This window comes from Myotis daubentonii, chromosome 14 (genome assembly GCF_963259705.1).
Source record: "Myotis daubentonii chromosome 14, mMyoDau2.1, whole genome shotgun sequence".
NCBI lineage: Eukaryota > Metazoa > Chordata > Mammalia > Chiroptera > Vespertilionidae > Myotis > Myotis daubentonii.
The window spans coordinates 26,252,010-26,268,611 of record NC_081853.1 but is presented as its reverse complement, the minus strand read 5'-3'; the positions used below and the strand labels follow the sequence as shown (position 1 = coordinate 26,268,611).

The 16,602-nt window shown below is 42.9% G+C and overlaps 1 protein-coding gene across 6 annotated transcripts in view; it reads left to right on the top strand.

Annotated features, from left to right (window-relative positions):
• Positions 1 to 10,587, top strand: part of FGD5 (FYVE, RhoGEF and PH domain containing 5) — a 115,905-nt gene extending 105,318 nt beyond the window's left edge. For 4 of the 6 annotated variants that reach the window (XM_059663678.1, XM_059663676.1, XM_059663680.1 and 1 more), the window contains exons 18-21: positions 579 to 709; positions 3,306 to 3,434; positions 8,234 to 8,388; positions 9,040 to 10,586. In XM_059663678.1, the coding sequence (XP_059519661.1) occupies positions 579 to 709; positions 3,306 to 3,434; positions 8,234 to 8,388; positions 9,040 to 9,076 (452 nt within the window). In that variant the 3' untranslated portion in view covers positions 9,077 to 10,586. Of the gene's footprint in view, positions 1 to 578; positions 710 to 3,305; positions 3,435 to 8,233; positions 8,389 to 9,039 lie in introns of all 6 variants that reach the window. The other 2 variants (XM_059663677.1, XM_059663681.1) reach the window with 2 other exon arrangements.
• The last annotated feature ends 6,015 nt before the right edge of the window (positions 10,588 to 16,602 follow it).

Sequence of the window (16,602 nt, the reverse complement as noted above, 5' to 3'; positions counted from 1 at the left end):
TGGGCAGCTAGGTTTGGGAAACACTGGGTCAGTGCCCCTCAGTGATGGGGTTGGTAAGCGGAGAGCTCACATTTACTTTGCCATAGCAGCCTCTTTTCTTTTCGAGAGTGTTCTGTAGGCCTGTTTTCTGTGGGCCCTTTTTGGGGATAAGGATTGTGAGACGGGTCACAGAGTTGAGGGTCAGGGAAGGGCTGAGGGCTCGCTGACAAAGGCGCCTGCGGAAGCTGAGCTGGCTCTTGAGAGACTGTGCTCAGGGGACAGGCTTTGCCCAAGCAGGGCTGGGCTGGAGGGAGAGCAAGTGTGACCTGGGCCTAAAACCAAAGAGTTCTCTGGGCCACCGGGGCCATCCGAGCACAGCCCAGGCCCCGCCTCCTGGAGACCTGGAGAAGCCTTCCCTCCCCGCCCCCAGGGCCTTCATGTCAGCAGAAGGACGTTGCCCATTTTTCTGATCACACTTAGACCCCACGGTGAGGCTGGTTCCCACCTTGGGAAGGACCGGGAGCTCCGATTTACAGGAATTGGCGTGCCTGTCCACGTGGACACTTACCTCCCTTCCCCGTAACTTGTCTTCCTTACAGAGAGGCCAGTGAGCATGAGCTTCCCTCTGTCCTCCCCCCGCTTCTCGAGCAGTTCCTTCTCGTCCGTCTTCCACAGCATCAACCCCTCGACCTTCAAGAAGCAGAAGAAAGTCCCTTCGGCCCTCACTGAGGTAAGGCAGGTGGGGCTGCCTGCGTGGACATCTTGGGATTTGGACGGTTCATGGTCCTCCTCTGTGAACAGCGTCAGACCCCTTCCCCTCCCTGACTGGGCTCTTTGGGACAACGAGGACCCCTCGTGGGAGACGTTCTGTTTACAAGGACAGACTCACCTAACAAGGGAAGGCCTGTCTCCTGGGCATGACTGAGAAGATGCCTGCTTGGTGGCAGAGGGCAGGACTCAAAGTGGTTGTAGATGGTGTTAGGAGACATCTTTCACATCCTTCTCTCTGACTTCTTGTCCAACTCTTTCTTCCTTTCTCTCTCTCCTGCCCCATAGCCTAGACCTAGTCCAAGAGTACTGCACAGACCACTGGGGCTTTTCCAACTAAAGCAGCTACAGCGCTAGCTTAGGTCTCCCATAGCAGGCTGTACCATCCTCTCACCCTGGGGGTCCCAAACAGGCTCAGGTGGTGAGCCCCCTGGAAGCTGCAACTCTTTGCAGGAAACCTCAGAATTGGCTAAACTCAATTCCATCCTGCAAATAGGACTAGACTTTATACCTCTAAATTCTAATCACAATCACAGACAAATGTATGCCCATGAATATACAAGCTGTTGAAAGAAGTGTGATCAGCTGTTTCCAATTTTTTTCATTAATATTCATTAGCAAGTAGTAGGTGGCAAGGATTTAAAAGTGTTAGGGGATGAAAAATTTAAATGGGTACAGTTCTATCCATTAACTTAATTCCCTTTGCATATTAAAAATCTTGGGATTAACACATACATGGTAAAAAATATTTTTTTAAAAAAGCATGAAAGAATATATGATGAAAGTAAGTTTCTCTCCCTCTCCGAACTCCTTCAGTCCTACCCATCCCAGGGGGTAACCACCATCAGATTTCTCATGGATCCTTCCAGAAACTTTAATGCATCTACATAACGAATATGTACAATTATAGATCCTCTTTTTTACCCAAAAGATAACATATTATACTGACTCTTCATTTAATTTCTCTTAGATATTATTTCCCATTTGCTCAGCCATATAAATCTCACGTTTTACATTATATGGTTATCCCATCACTTATTTAACTAGTTCCTTCCCATAAAACCAGGAAAGTTCATCCTGTCACTCCTCCCACCGAGTGTTCCATGGGGGCAGAGTTTGAGAATCAATGCTCTTACCCTTATAGCATCAGGCTGCTCTGATCCTGTTGCCACACGGTTCTGACCTAGCCAGCCCCTTGCTGATTTTCGCCCAAAGTGACAATCTTTTTATTATCCAGCAAAGCCTGCACTCAGTGGGATCCGCAGTAGCCCCAGGAGACATGTGCCCCAGTCTCCTGCTGTGCTCTCCCCTTCCCCCACCTCACCAGCAAGACCCATTCCCCATGAGAAAGTCTACAGACAGCTGCCTCCCAAGCATCTGTCAGAAAGGGAGGTTGCAGAATCGGTTTCCCCTGTCATGTTCTGTCCACACTGCCTTTCTTCTCGGTGAGATGTTTCAGCGCAGCAAGTGTGTGTGTGGGGTGGGGGTGGGGGGGAGGGTGTGTGTTGGGGGGAGAGGGGGAGCCCATATCTGGTATAGAAGTCCTGGACTGTGGTGGGCAGATTTCTTTCCTATGCTTCTTCAAACAGCCAGAACTGGTTGTGGCTTCCATTCCCTACATCAGCGGTCGCCAACCGGTGGTCCGTGGACCACTGGTGGTCCGTGAGGTCCGAAAGGTTGTCGACCGCTGCCCTACACTGAGGTTTGTTGACCTCTGGAGTATTTGCTGAGAGATTCAAGCTCTTACTCTCTTCAACTAAATAGGGATTTGACCTTTGGTGGATCTCTCCATTCCTCTGAGCCTCAGTTTCCCCATCTGTAAAATGAGAAAGTCAAATGAAATTATTTCTTAACCTGGCCCCATTGCTCTAACAGTAAGATTACTATTTATGGAGCACTTACTATGGGTCAGTCACTGTAGGTCATCTGTTTTATGGCATTTAATTTCAATATAACTAGTAAGGAAACCGAGACTTAGAGGAAGTAAGTGAATTGCACAGCATTACCTGTCTATAAACTGGCAGCACCTGGACTGGAGCCCTAGATTGGTATTACTCCAAGCCTGTGTTCTTGACCCACATAAAGCCTGTCCGACAGACGGCTAAGAAGAAGGAGAGGAGCTAACACATCCTATTAGGCAGGGGATGATAAAACCTTTAGTAAACGATGCAAAGCGGATCCCTCCTTAATTGCAAGAAATCAATAAGCCGAAAACTGTAAGAATCAGTTTTAGAAGGAAGAAAACCTTTCCTTCAGGTATCAGTTTTGTAATGTGGGGGTTTGGGGCTTGGGGAGGACCAGGAATCTAAAACACCACTAGAGGGCAGCGCTCCTGAAGGCAGTTTTTGACTCTTGGGTCTGCTCAGTAAAGCCTGTGTTTCAAACCAACGTACTATTTTGCTGCCTTTGAGGTGCTGGATGGATCCTGAGACCTCATCCATGTCTCAGACTTCAAAGCTGTATAAACAATGTGCTCACTGTTGTGCATGTCATTTTGGCCCTGTCTGAACTGTGCCCTCCGCCACCTGGTGCCGACCACTGTGCTTCCCTTCTGACAGGTGGCTGCCTCCGGAGAGGGCTCCGCCATCAGTGGCTATCTCAGCCGGTGTAAGAAAGGCAAGAGGCACTGGAAGAAGCTCTGGTTTGTCATCAAAGGCAAAGTGCTCTACACCTACATGGCCAGTGAGGTAGTGGTGGTTCGCGCTTCCTCTTCTCTCTCCTGTGAAGGCTCGAAGGTTAAGCTCGAGCCTGAGAATGTCCATGCGGGGTGTGCACCGCACCCTGTCACCTAGGGGCAGTGTGGGGCCTGAATGCTGGTCCCAATTCCCATGTCAGACAAGTCTTTATTGAGCAATGCCATGTGCTGAGCATTGCTGTGGACACACGACTGCGTGTCCATCCCAGATCGAAGGAATTGGCCGTTTCTGTGTGGAGGGAGATAAGGCAGTACAGCATGCAGACCTGTGCACCGAAGTATTTGAATGTCACAGGCCCAGCATCCCGTACGAGCCCAGCGCTCTCCAAGAGAAAGCGGCTTTCTGCTCTCTACTTTGTTTAGGACCAAATTCAACAGGTTGAAGGAAACTGCCACACTCTTTGTGCATTTCTTTTAACAGGGAACTGCATGGCCTCGTAGTAACTTTTCTATTAAGTAAAACTTGTTTATATTTTTATAGAACATCTTACATTTACATTTTCTAAAATATCGGAGAGAGGGCCTTGGAAATCAAGCCTCCTTCCGGAGTAGATAGGTATGGGCTGTGTTTCTGCAGCAGGAGGCTGTCTGGTCCTGACCCACGCGGAACTGTAGGATAATGTGAAAGATTTCCATGTCCAGGCCCCACCATCTAGTGGCTCCCACAGGCTAAATAAATCCGCTTTGAAAATGGGACTTCAATGCATTCTGCCCAGCTGCAGGGGGTGGGTGTCTCACCCCATGAGGATCTGCACAGAGCACAGGGCTAACTCCTTCCCCTGACCACAGATGCAGATGCTGGTGAGTGAGCAAAAGCAATTTCCTTCTTCAGGACCTAAAGCTTCCCTCACAAAGGACCCGTAGCCTTGACGGCTGCAGTCGGCACTGTCCTCGGGTGTTCCAGAGCCAAGCGGGGACACGGACCCGTAGAGGGGACCCCCTGGGCCTGAGTGACTTGGGTGCTGTGTGAGGTGGGCATTCCTCGAGGGGGTCTTTCACTCGCATGTCCACAGATGCGGCTTTCTATGCCGGGGGGAATTTTGATCTTTCCAGGACAAACTGAAATGTGATGTACTATCCTCTGCAGCCCAGGGCAGCATCTACCTGAGCAGGCATTCCACAGGACACCACAGGGGTTCTCGGGAAACAGGGTTCGAGGGAACCCTGGGTAGGCAGTGAGTGGGACTTCCTCACAGTCATACTTCTGAGAATCTCTCATATACAAGGCCATGTCATGGATCCCTTAAGATGTGGAGACTTCCCAAGCTGGGCAGACCATAGGTCATTCCTCATAGAACATCACATAGAAGTGTTGTTGCACAGCACACACGTTGGGAAGAAATGCTGGCTTAGATGAACAAAGGCTAGTGATAATTAAGTAACCACCAAAGAGAAGGTGAGTCCTATCTGAAAATGGAAAACCCAGTCTTTAGGTTCTGAGCAACAGTTGTCATGGAAGTAACATCATAAGTTGATTTTAAAAGATGAATTTAATTTAAATATGCTTCCAAAATAGGTTCTTCCAGAGAGGAACTTGTGTAATTTCTCAATGAGCATATTCTAGTGTTAGGGCCAGCTTTAAATTCCATCAAAGAAAAAAGGTTTGATAATGTGAATCACTGACTATACTACTGTGAACAGGTTATATACCTTGAACTGACCAAAGTCAATGAAACTTGCTGTTCAGTGACAGTCCTGGGAGAAAGTGACTTTATAAATATAAAGGCATTTTTTTCTTTTTTCTAACATCTTATTATTTAGTTACTATATTTACTATTTATCAATATAAAAAATTTCAAACAAAGAAATGGTGAAAGAATTTTCAGTGAACTGTCATATATCCATGAACTAGATTGTGCAATTAACATTTTACTGTATTTCTTTGATCAAGTGTCTGTTTATTCATTCATTCCTCTTCCTTTTTATTTTTTTATGCTTTTCAAAATGTACTTCCTCCTATTTATGTTTTTTCCTTTTGAGGTACAATTTACATATAATGAAGTACACAAAGAGTATATTATTTTATAGGTTTTGATCATGCATCCATCTATAAACCCCACCTCATCCCTGTCCCAGAGGCAACACTGATTTTTTTCCACCATAGATTCGTTTTGCCTCCTTTAGCTCTTCATATAAATGGAATCACGTAGACTTCTCCCACTCAGTCCAGTGTTTTTGAGAGCAGTCATGTTGAATATAGCAATAGGTCATTCCTTTTTATGGCTGAAGTAGTTTTCCATTTTGTGAATATACCAGTTTGTTTATCCATTCACCAGTTGAAGGGAATAAAGCCACTTTAAACTTTTACATACAGGTTTTTGTGTGAAAACAGGTTTTTATTTCACCTTGGATAAATACCTAGGCTTGGAATTCTTGGATCATAGAAACTTAGGTGTTTGTGGTTTATAAGAAACAACCAGACCCTTCTCCAAAATGCTGTACCAGTTTACACTCTCCTCAACAATGTATGTAAATATGGGTGTTCTGGTTGCTCCACATGTTGGTATTGTCAGTTTCTAACTTTGGCCATTCTGGTGAAGGTATAGTATCTTATCTCACTGTGGTTTTAATTTATATTCTCCTAACGACTGATATTTTTTATGTGCTTATTGGCCATTTGTATATTTCACTTTGAGAAGTGCCTCTTTAGATCTCTTGCCCATTTTCTAAAGTAGGTTGTCTTCTTGTTCTTGAGTTACCGTTCTTTATATATCTTGGATACCAGTCTTTTGTTAGATAAATGTTTTATGAATATTCTGTCTGTGACTTGCCTGTTCATTTTCTGAATGAATGAATGAATGAATGAATCTTTTGGTGAACAGAAGTTTCTATCTTCAGTAAAATGTATATTTTCCTTTATGATTATTGCTTTCTGTCCTAAGAAACCTTTGTCTATTGAAAGTAGCAGTTACTCCCCTGTATTTTCTTCTGAAAACATTACTGTTTTAGCTTTTACATTTAGGTCTATTTCAAATTAATTCTTGTGTATGCTGTGATGTAGAGGTTGATGTTCATTTCTTCCCATATAGATACTCAGTTGTTCTAACACCATTTGTTGAAAAGATTTTCCTTTCCCTATTGGTTTATTTGGATGTATTTGTCACATATTAAAGAACAGAATAAGTGTCGGTCTACTTCTGGGTTCTCTATTCTGTTTCACTGATATATTTACCAATCTTTATGCCAGTACCATGCTGTCTTAATTACTATAACTTTATAGTAAGCCTTGAGGTCAGGTTGTGTCAGTCTTCCAACTGTGTTCTTTTTAAAGAATGTTTTGGGTATTCTAGGTATTTTGTGTTTCCAAATTAACTTTTCAATTTCCATTTTTAAAAGCCTGCTGAAATTATGAGAGGGATTGAATCTATAGATCAATTTGGGGAGAATTGGCATCTTAATAATATTGGCATCTTACAATTCATGAACGTGGTATTAATTCTTATTTATCTAGTTCTTTAACTTCTCTTTTAATGTTTTGTTTTTAGTATGTAGGTCTTAGACTTGTGTTCTTGCATTTCTGTTAACTTTATACCTAAGTATTTTATTTTTTGGATGCAATTTTGAATATAATTTATTCTTTTCTAGTTGTAAATAAGTTTTTTAATGATTATTCTTACTAAACTCATTATGAGTTATAGTTGTTTTGTAATCAGTCATGTCTTTGTAAGCGCAGATAGTTTTACTTCTTCTTTTCTGATCTTTATCTTTTAGTTTTTTTCCTGCCTTAATACAGTGGCTAGGACCTACACAACAGTGTTGAATTTCATTGATAAAACACCCTCTTGCCTCGTTCCCAGTCTTAGGGGAAAAATATACGGTATGTCACTACTAAATACGATGTTAGCTGTAGGTATTTTATAGATGCACTTTGTCAGATTAAGGAAGTTCCCTTCTACTGCTAGCTTGCTGAGGTGTGTGTGTGTGTGTGTGTGTGTGTGTGTGTGTTTTGTTTTTATCATGAATGGATGTTGAATTTTGTCAAATGATTTTTCTGATCTAGCAATCTTTGAAAATTGATTTCCCTTTATACACAAAATCTTCTCCCCTCCCTTCTCCTCCCATAACCATTCTAATGTGCTTCATTATATCTCGTTTATATGTGGTTTAATAAAATTGTATTATGAACATGTATTTTTTTTTCTAGTACATAAATGTGTGTATATAAAAATATCTTTATATATTAAAGCTCTTTCTTTTTCCACCAAGCACTATGATTTTAAGGTCCATCTAAGTTCTCTGGTACATCTCATTGCATGGTTAGCACCTTTACAGCATATAGACACCCTGGGTGCTCCTTCCTGAAGCCCTGTGAACGAAGGCATGGGCAGTGAGTACAGAATGTTATCAGAAGTAACTCGAGAAAACTAGCTGAATCACTAATTGAATCAGCAGAGAGGGGGCTAGAAGGTGATCATGAGTCCAGATTCTGGCTCTGCCCTTTATATGCTGTGAGATCTTTGGAAGTTATTTACCATCTCTGAGACTCAATTTCTTCTTAGAATGGAGGTGACATTTTCTGTGATTGCTGTGAAGATTAAACAAGATAATGTGAAGGTGAAAATGCCTGGGTCCTAATAGGCTGTCACAAAATGATGTTTCTTTTCCTCCTTATGTCTGATCTTGGCAAGAAGTGGGGGTGAAAAGTATGTGTGCAGTTATTTCACTGTGTCCAAGGCATGTCCCAACAGAATGGCTCATCATGCACCTCAGATTGGAGGTATCAGTGAGCGCTGAGCTGGTAACTGTGTGTAGTGCCGTATTTAATACCAGTTTTTCCTCTGCCCTCTGCAGGACACAGTGGCCATGGAGAGTATGCCCCTGCTAGGGTTCACCATTGCCCCAGAAAAGGAGGAGGGCAGCAGCGAAGTAGGGCCTGTTTTTCACCTTTACCACAAGAAAACCTTATTTTATAGTTTCAAAGCAGAGGATACCAATTCAGCTCAGAGGTAATCAAAATAACTAATCATGTATTTCCTTGCCTGTCATTCAGAAGAAAACAAGTTGTTACCTAGGATTTTGGTTTCTGTTCTCCTCCAGCCATCATATCCCATCAAGTCCCTTTGGGCCACAGCAGAGCAGCGGAACTGCCTATTCTTAGTTGTGCAATTTTATTTTATTTTTTTATAATCCTCACCTGAGGATAATTTTTCCGTTGATTTTCAGAGAGTGGAAAAAATATTCCATTGATTTTCAGAGTGGAAGGGAGGGAGGGAGTGACTAAGTGTGAGAAAGAGAAAGAGAGAAACATCAATGTGAGAGGGACACATAGATTGGTTGCCTCCCACACATGTCCAGTCGGGGTGGGGCCAGGGAATCAAACCCTTCGGGCCACAAGCCGACACTCTAACCACTGAGTAACAACGGCCAGGGCAGTTGTGCAATTTTTAAACATTCTTATGATTTGTTCGTACAGACATGCATTGATTCAGCAAACCTTTGTACTGTGTTCCAGGCCTTTTGCTAAATGCTGGGGAAACAAATAAATATGAATATGACATGGTCCCTAAGCTTAGGCTAATACTAATAGAGTCTAGTCACTTACAGAGAGTCACAGGCACAGTCATGACACCAAGTGTCTCCTCTCTTTTGTTTTACAGGTGGATCGAGGCCATGGAAGATGCAAGTGTGTTATAGCAGTTATCAAGCACGTGGACTCAGAATAAACTCTTAGGTTGATGTGTGGACCCATCCAGAAGCCAATTCGTGTTGCTACTCATCTGCACACACGTTGGATTCAGCATGAGGGCCTGACCTTTTCTGCTGGAACCCCCTCACTCACACCTTCACAAGTGGAGCCCTTAAGGGATATTTATGGACAGTTCCTTATCTGTCTCCCCATTCGCCACCCTGTCCCACCCCAGCGTAAACGATTTCCTTACCCAGTAGTGAGTAAAAATTCAGTAACTTGAAGACATGGAAACCAATAGAAAAGTACTTTTTAGAAATGCAGGCTTTTTAGTAGAAACAAGCTTTTTCAATTTTTATTCCAAGTAAACATTGTCACCTTTCACATTGTTGATTTTGGTGCCTCAGGTGAAACAAGAAACAACCAGTAAATAACAACTACTCTCATCAAAAGCACTTTATTGTTTTACTGAGTTACAACCTCCAGTTTTATGTTTCCAAGTGATTTACTTAAGTAAATAGCAGATGGAGTTCTGTGGACTAATTCGCCACCAGTACGCAACAAGGGTGTACGGAAGATTGACTTGTGCAAACCTGGCTGTGGCGACACTTGGAGGGAAGGGTCCTCCTCGGACGGTGCACGTCACTGGATAGGAAGGCGAGGATCTCCTCCTCCATTTGATCCTGTGACCTGTATACTGACACAATGACTTAGCAAAGGATGGACTCCCTCTTTCCCACAGCATTCTCATCACTACACCCGTGCTGGAAGCTCAGCTGCTGGCAGATCCGGCCCTTGCCCCGGAGGTCACTGCAAACCCTCCAGAAACAGGGTCTGCTTTAATTTATTGTGTGCCTTCCTGAATCTTACCCCACACGAGCCGACAGTGTTATGTTTATGAAAACCTGTTCTTATTTCGACATGGTAATCCTTTCTGTATTACTGAAACCTTGAGAGAGAGAAAATAAGACATGAGCAGCAGGTGAATTCGTGGTCTAGGCCAATGGCTCTGGGCACAGTGAGGGAGCACAGAAGTAGTGGCTTAAAGATACTCTCTAGGTGCCTGGGGCTCAGTCACCTCCCGCTGATGACTGCTGCTCATTCTGCTGGAAGTATTTTTACATAAAGCAAATTGAGGGGTGGGGAAACAGGTGGAATTCCTTGTTATTCTTATCAAAATAAAAAACGCATATCATTTTCTGATGTCCTATCCCCATCCTCCTGCTGCCCTTCCCCTAAAAAAAAGGCATTTGCTGACAAACTTTTTGTAAAAAGCACCATCTCAAGGAGTTATTAACAGTAAATATTTTCAGGGGAATTTTTTTTCTAGTTGACAATTCTTTTTAAATGTTTGCATTAAATATTTAAAGATTGTAACTGATTAGACAGGTCTTTTATTAAATTTTGAGGACTTAATTCCAGTGCAATCATTTTCATCTTTAGACATTTGAATGGGCCTTTTAGACCCTCTGAGTTTTTTTAAAAAACACAGCAGGACTTCAGCACCAGGCAGTGGAGGTTTCACCAACCTGCTGTGTACCACCACCCATTGTCAGCTTCTGAGCTCCGGGTAGAATTATGTGTCTGGAAGTCATTTGAAGGCTTTTTTTTTTTAAACCATATAATATCCTATTTCTGATACTCTGTAAAGCAGAGGTAATAAGGCTTTTATTTCTCATTGAATAGTTACCTTAATAAAAACACTGGGGTAATAGATCAAATACACTCAATGGGTTTTGCAGAAGGAAGTGGCAGGGGCCACCAAGCTCCTCCCTAGCTCATGTGTGATTGGACAAGGACACGCCTGTTTTTACCTGTCCTTCCCATGGTCCTTTGTATACTCATTTTGGCCAATTTCTCCTAGCCAACTTTACTCCTTGTTCCTTCCCTGACCTTCCTCCTCTAGCCCATTTTACATGTCTTGGGACCTGCCCAAATGAAGCCGCACAGGTGGCCTGAGGGTGCTCCTTCCCACTGGGCCTGGGAGCCTGGAGCAATGGACAGCTTTAACACCAGGGGAAGTAGTGTCGCCCGAGGCCCCCCACGGTATCTGCTTTGCCCCCTGCTCCCTGGGCACAAAGCAGCAAAGGCTGCTGGGCACCTCCAGCAAAGCCTGCTACTTGAGAGGAAGTAGTATTCTGCCAAGCTGTGGCTCAGAAATGAGAACTCAGCCCGGAGCAAGTAACCCACTACAGAAGCTCTCCGCTTCGGTGTCTTTATTGGTCACATAGAGACCACTCCAGCTTCCCAGAGAGTTCAGGGGATCAAGTGTAAACTGAATGTTTGTGAAAGTGGACTGGACCATAAACCCGTGGCATGGTATTGTTATACAAAGTGAAAACGTGGTGGGATCTGCTCTGTGACAATACAATACAAACTGAAGACAATATGCAAAGAGACCCTCCTTCTTATCCATGAAAATGGGAAGAAAGAGCCCTGGCTGGGTGGCTCAGTTGGTTAGAGCCCTGGTCGGCAAACCGCGGCTCGTGAGCCACATGTGGCTCTTTGGCCCTTCCACAAAATACCACATGCGGGTGCACACGTACAGTGCGATTGAAACTTCGTGGCCCATGCGCAGAAGTCGGTATTTTGTGGAAGAGCCACACTCAAGGGGCCAAAGAGCCGCAGTTTGCCGACCACTGGGTTAGAGCATCATCCTGTACACTACCAGTAAAAGGCTGCTGGTTTGATTCTGTCAGGGCACACACCTATGCAGTCAGGTACAATCCTGGGGCACATATGCCAGGCAACCAATTGATGTTTCTCTCTCACATCGTGTTTCTCTCCCGGCTTTCCCCTTCCTCCCTCTCTCAAATCAATAAGAACATATCCGTGGGTGAGGATTAAAAAAGAAGAAAATGGTAAGAAAGAGAAACCAGGCCTGGGGAAGGTCTGGTGTGGGTAGCATGAACTCCTGTCTTCATCAGGTATTTTCTTCCCTGCTTGCTTTCAGTGACCTCTCCTTGAGCTCTTCACACGCAGATCAGGAAAACAGATTTCTGCAGGGTTGGCCTCTGTCTGCTTCTCAGAATCAGTAAAATTTTGTAAAACTCAAGGTTTTACTGAAAGTTGGCAGCACTACTTATTATAGTGGCTTACCACCTTCCCTGCAGACTGAATGTCTTTCCATCCTGAATTAGTCTAAGTAGGAAGAATTCTGTTCATTATTACTAATACAAAACACACAAGAAACACAGTAGTGTCCAAGGATACCGAGTTCCTGGGTCCTAATCATTCTTTTATGTACCAAAAATATGTTCTGAATTGTTCTGGCCAGGCTGGCAGACAGCCTGACCACTCATTCTCCCTGGATGCAGCCTAGTCCTGCGTGCAAGTGTGGAGGGAGGGGCCGATGCTCGTGCTGACCTTTGGGCATGCACCATGCAAGCCGGCGGGGAGGACCTGACAGCCCTGCTAAGGCCACTGAAGGATAATATCGCTAACAGTCTTCTTCATCTACTTCAGTCTTTCATTTGATTGACAATGTAAATGTCATTGCTGAACACTGAAGCCCTACATGGAGACTGTGGTGAACTGGGCTAGAAGTGGTAGGACCAGGCTGGAGCCCAAGTTTTTTTCTGCTACAGGGCAAAGTAACAACATGCTGGAAGATTCTGTGAGTTGATTTGGCCTGTGATTTGCAGCTTCTGTGATCAGGTAAGCTTCTGTGCTCCCTTGCATTAATGGTCAGTTGTCTATTTTCAAGAGCAAGTAAAAGGAAACCAACCTCATGCTAATTTAAATTACAAAACTAGCTCAGTAAGAGGAGGTACCAAAGCAGGGCAGGTTCAGGGTTAGAGTATCCCCAAGAATCAAGCTCTTTGGGTTTCTTTGACCTTTCCACTGTCAGCTTGATTCCTGGGCTGGTTCTCAAGAGGCTGGCTCAGCCGTGGGCAAACTACGGCCCGCGGGCTGGATCTGGCCCATTTGAAATGAATAAAACTAAAAAAAAAAAAAAAAAAGACCGTACCCTTTTATGTAATGATGTTTACTTTGAATTTATATTAGTTCACACAAACACTCCATCCATGCTTTTGTTCCGGCCCTCCGGTCCAGTTTAAGAACCCATTGTGGCCCTCGAGTCAAAAAGTTTGCCCACCCCTGGACTAGAGGCTTTGTTGTTAGACACAATTCTGACAGTGTACCCAGAGCACCCTGAAGGTCAAAAGCCACAGGGTACCATCCCATCTCTCCCCAAGGTGAAGGACAGAATCCAAAGCTAAGTGCAGAAAAGGCTTTTCCAAGGAACCTTTAGCTTCAAGGTGCATGTCCTGACCTGTAGTGAATAGGCTGTGAGGTTGAAATAATCTCATTAAGAAACTCAAGGAATGCCACTTTTAGACTTTGTGAGTGAAAGGCCTTAAAAAAACATTAAGTCTTTACACCAGGATATATTAGTGCAGAGGTCTAAGAAGTCTTGACTCTTAAGAATACCTGTCTCTGGTTTTGGAAGATCCAAAATTTAATTGGTTACTGATAATAGTTAGGTATAGTGATTTTTTAAATGTATGTTGTTATTAAAGGCTGACTACCCACTTTGAATGATTTTCCTAAGAGATAAATAGTAAATGACTTAATGTTTCTCATTAGAGAACAGTAGGATCTTGTAACAGAAGACATTTTAATGAATTAAGAAATTAATGTGAGCGAAGTATATATTGTACTACTCAGCAAATGATAGTATGTTTGAGTTTTTCAAAAACAATTTCTTAAAACAGTTATGATAGCCTAAGAGTCTTTGAATCTTTTAAAAATTGGTAGTAATCTGGTTACTTGGCATCCAGGACCTTGGAGATTTTCAAAGAATATAATTTTTTCATTAAGATAGTCATAGCTTGGATGTGAGGGTGATCTGGCTGCGACATCTGTCACCCCATTGATCGCCAGGGTTGATTCGGCTGATCTGGCTGGCTAGGCGGGTGTCCCCCTCCTCCCTCACCGATCCATGTGCGTCCCTCCCGAACTCGGTCGAAGAGGACGACCTTCTGCCCCGCCCCCCCCCCCAGGAGAGGACCGGTCTTCGGTCAAGGGTATACGAGTAGCTGCGCTCCCCTGCTAGAACCTCCAAAGAAGATAGTCATAGCTTGAATCATATAGGTTGAACCTCCTAAAATCCTTTCTGAAGGTGATGATTATTCTTAGAAACTAATTTAATAAATGCTAGTATTGAAAGAATCTTCATAAGTTTTGCCTGTACTTGCTATATAAATATATATGCCTATCATTTTATTACCTTTGTTTCTTATGCTGTCCTTTGTAAATAAAATGTAAAATAAATGTACTTTTGTAACTTGGAAAAACAGAAACAAACCAAACCAAAACAAAAAAAATCCACTCATCAGAGGAACCGAACCGTTCCCTTTGACCTTGACATAATCTTCCATAAAAATGATTTAGATCCTTTTTGTTATGAAGCAAAAGGGTAATGCCATCTGTAGATCCTCATTTAATTGGCAGCATGTTTCCAGCGGGTATTTTGAAACATGAAAACATTTGGCCTGTACAGCAAGAATTCAAGTTACTCAATTTCATTTTATATCAAATAAAGAAGTGGCTCTTTACAAAAATAATAAATAGCCATAGCTGGTTTGGCTTAGTAGATAGAGTGTCACCCTGTGGACTGAAGGGTCCTGGGTTCAATTCCGGTCAAGGGCACGTACCTTGATTGCAGGCTTCTCCTCAGCCCAGGCCCCGAAGGCTACCAATCGATGTGTTTCTCACACATTGATATTTCTCTCTCTCTTTCCCTCTCTCTAAAAATCAATGGAAAAATATCCTCAGGTGAGGATTAAAGATAGATAGATAGATAGATAGATAGATGGATGGATAGATAGAACCTACTTCTGAGCAATCCATATCATAAACCAGGGAACCGTGGACAGATGAATTTTTTGAGAATTTAATTTTACATCATGCTTCAAGATATTTGAACCAAGTTACAACTTGGAAATAATACCTTTTCAAGGCCCAGGAAACCCCAGGTCAGAAGCTAAAGGGACATGACTTTCAGTAAGTCATGCTGGATAAGGTGTTCCTGTGTCCCACCTCCCCCATGACCAATTCACCACAGGGTCAGTCTTTCCCTTTTCTCTTCCTGTGAAAAATAAGGGCCAATTTTATAGAAGTTAAGATCTAAGTAGCCTTCTACTGTGACAGAACCTGACTTTTAACAGAATCATGGAAGTGGGTAGAAGAGAGTTTTCTTCCTCTCAAAGTTCTCAAGGACAGAAGAGAGGAAATAAGCAGAAATAACTATTAATACATGTTCCATCACTTGCTAGCCATGTGACTTTGGAGAAGTCATTGCCTCTATTTAATTTGTTGTTTTTGTTAATACTCACCAGAGGATATTTTCTATTTATTTATTTATAGTTCTTTATTTTTTATGAGGGTCCAAGGGAGAAGAGACACAGAGAGAAACATCAATGTGAGAGAGAGACACTGATTGCCTCTAGCACACACCTCCACCAGGGCCAGGGATCGAGCCTGCAACTGAGGTATGTGCCCTTGACCGGAATCAAACCTGGGACCCTTAGTCCAGTGATGGCGAACCTATGACACTCATGTCAGAGGTGACACGCGAACTCATTTTTTGGGTTCATTTTTCTTTGTTAAATGGCATTTAAATATATAAAATAAATATCAAAAATATAAGTCTTTGTTTTACTATTGTTGCAAATATTAAAAAATTTCTATATGTGACACAGCACCAGAGTTAAGTTAGGGTTTTTCAAAATGCTGACACGCTGAGCTCAAAAGGTTCGCCATCACTGCTTTAGTCCATGGCCCGATGTTCTACCCGCTGAGACAAACCAGCTAGGGCCGCTGCCCCTGTTTAAGATCTCAGCCTCTTAAGCTGTAAAAGCAAGGTAATATAATTATTTTGAAGATTAAACAAGATAATATGTAAGTGTAAGGAACATGCAATCTGGTATTCTGCAATTATATCTGTTCAGATTCCATTCTTAACAAATAAGGCTAATAACAATTATAGGAGGTTTAAAAGTTTATTTTATAAATGTCATAATTATATGATATAAACAGAAGTTTCACAAAATATTACTATATATAGCAATAAAGCATAAACTATTACAGAAAAATTGATACAAAGATGTACATAAGTACTTATGAAGGTAATTATTAAGCCTTTCCAAGGGAGTGGATGGTACGAGGAAAACGCCCTCTTTACATTGGCTCATGAACATTTGTGAAAATAAACAGAGGTGCAATTACAGGACTACCAGAAGGCCGCATTGGCAAGATGGCAGGAGATTTAATATCAACTTGTGACTGGATTAAAATCAAGGGTGCTGCCAAACCGGTTTGGCTCAGTGGATAGAGCGTCTGCCTGCGGACTGAAAGGTCCCAGGTTCGATTCCGGTCAAGGGCACGTACCTTGGTTGCGGGCACATCCCCAGTAGGGGGTGTGCAGGAGGCGGCTGGTCGATGTTTCTCTCTCATCGATGTTTCTAACTCTCTATCCCTCTCCCTTTCTCTCTGTAAAAAATCAATAAAATATATTAAAAAAAAAATC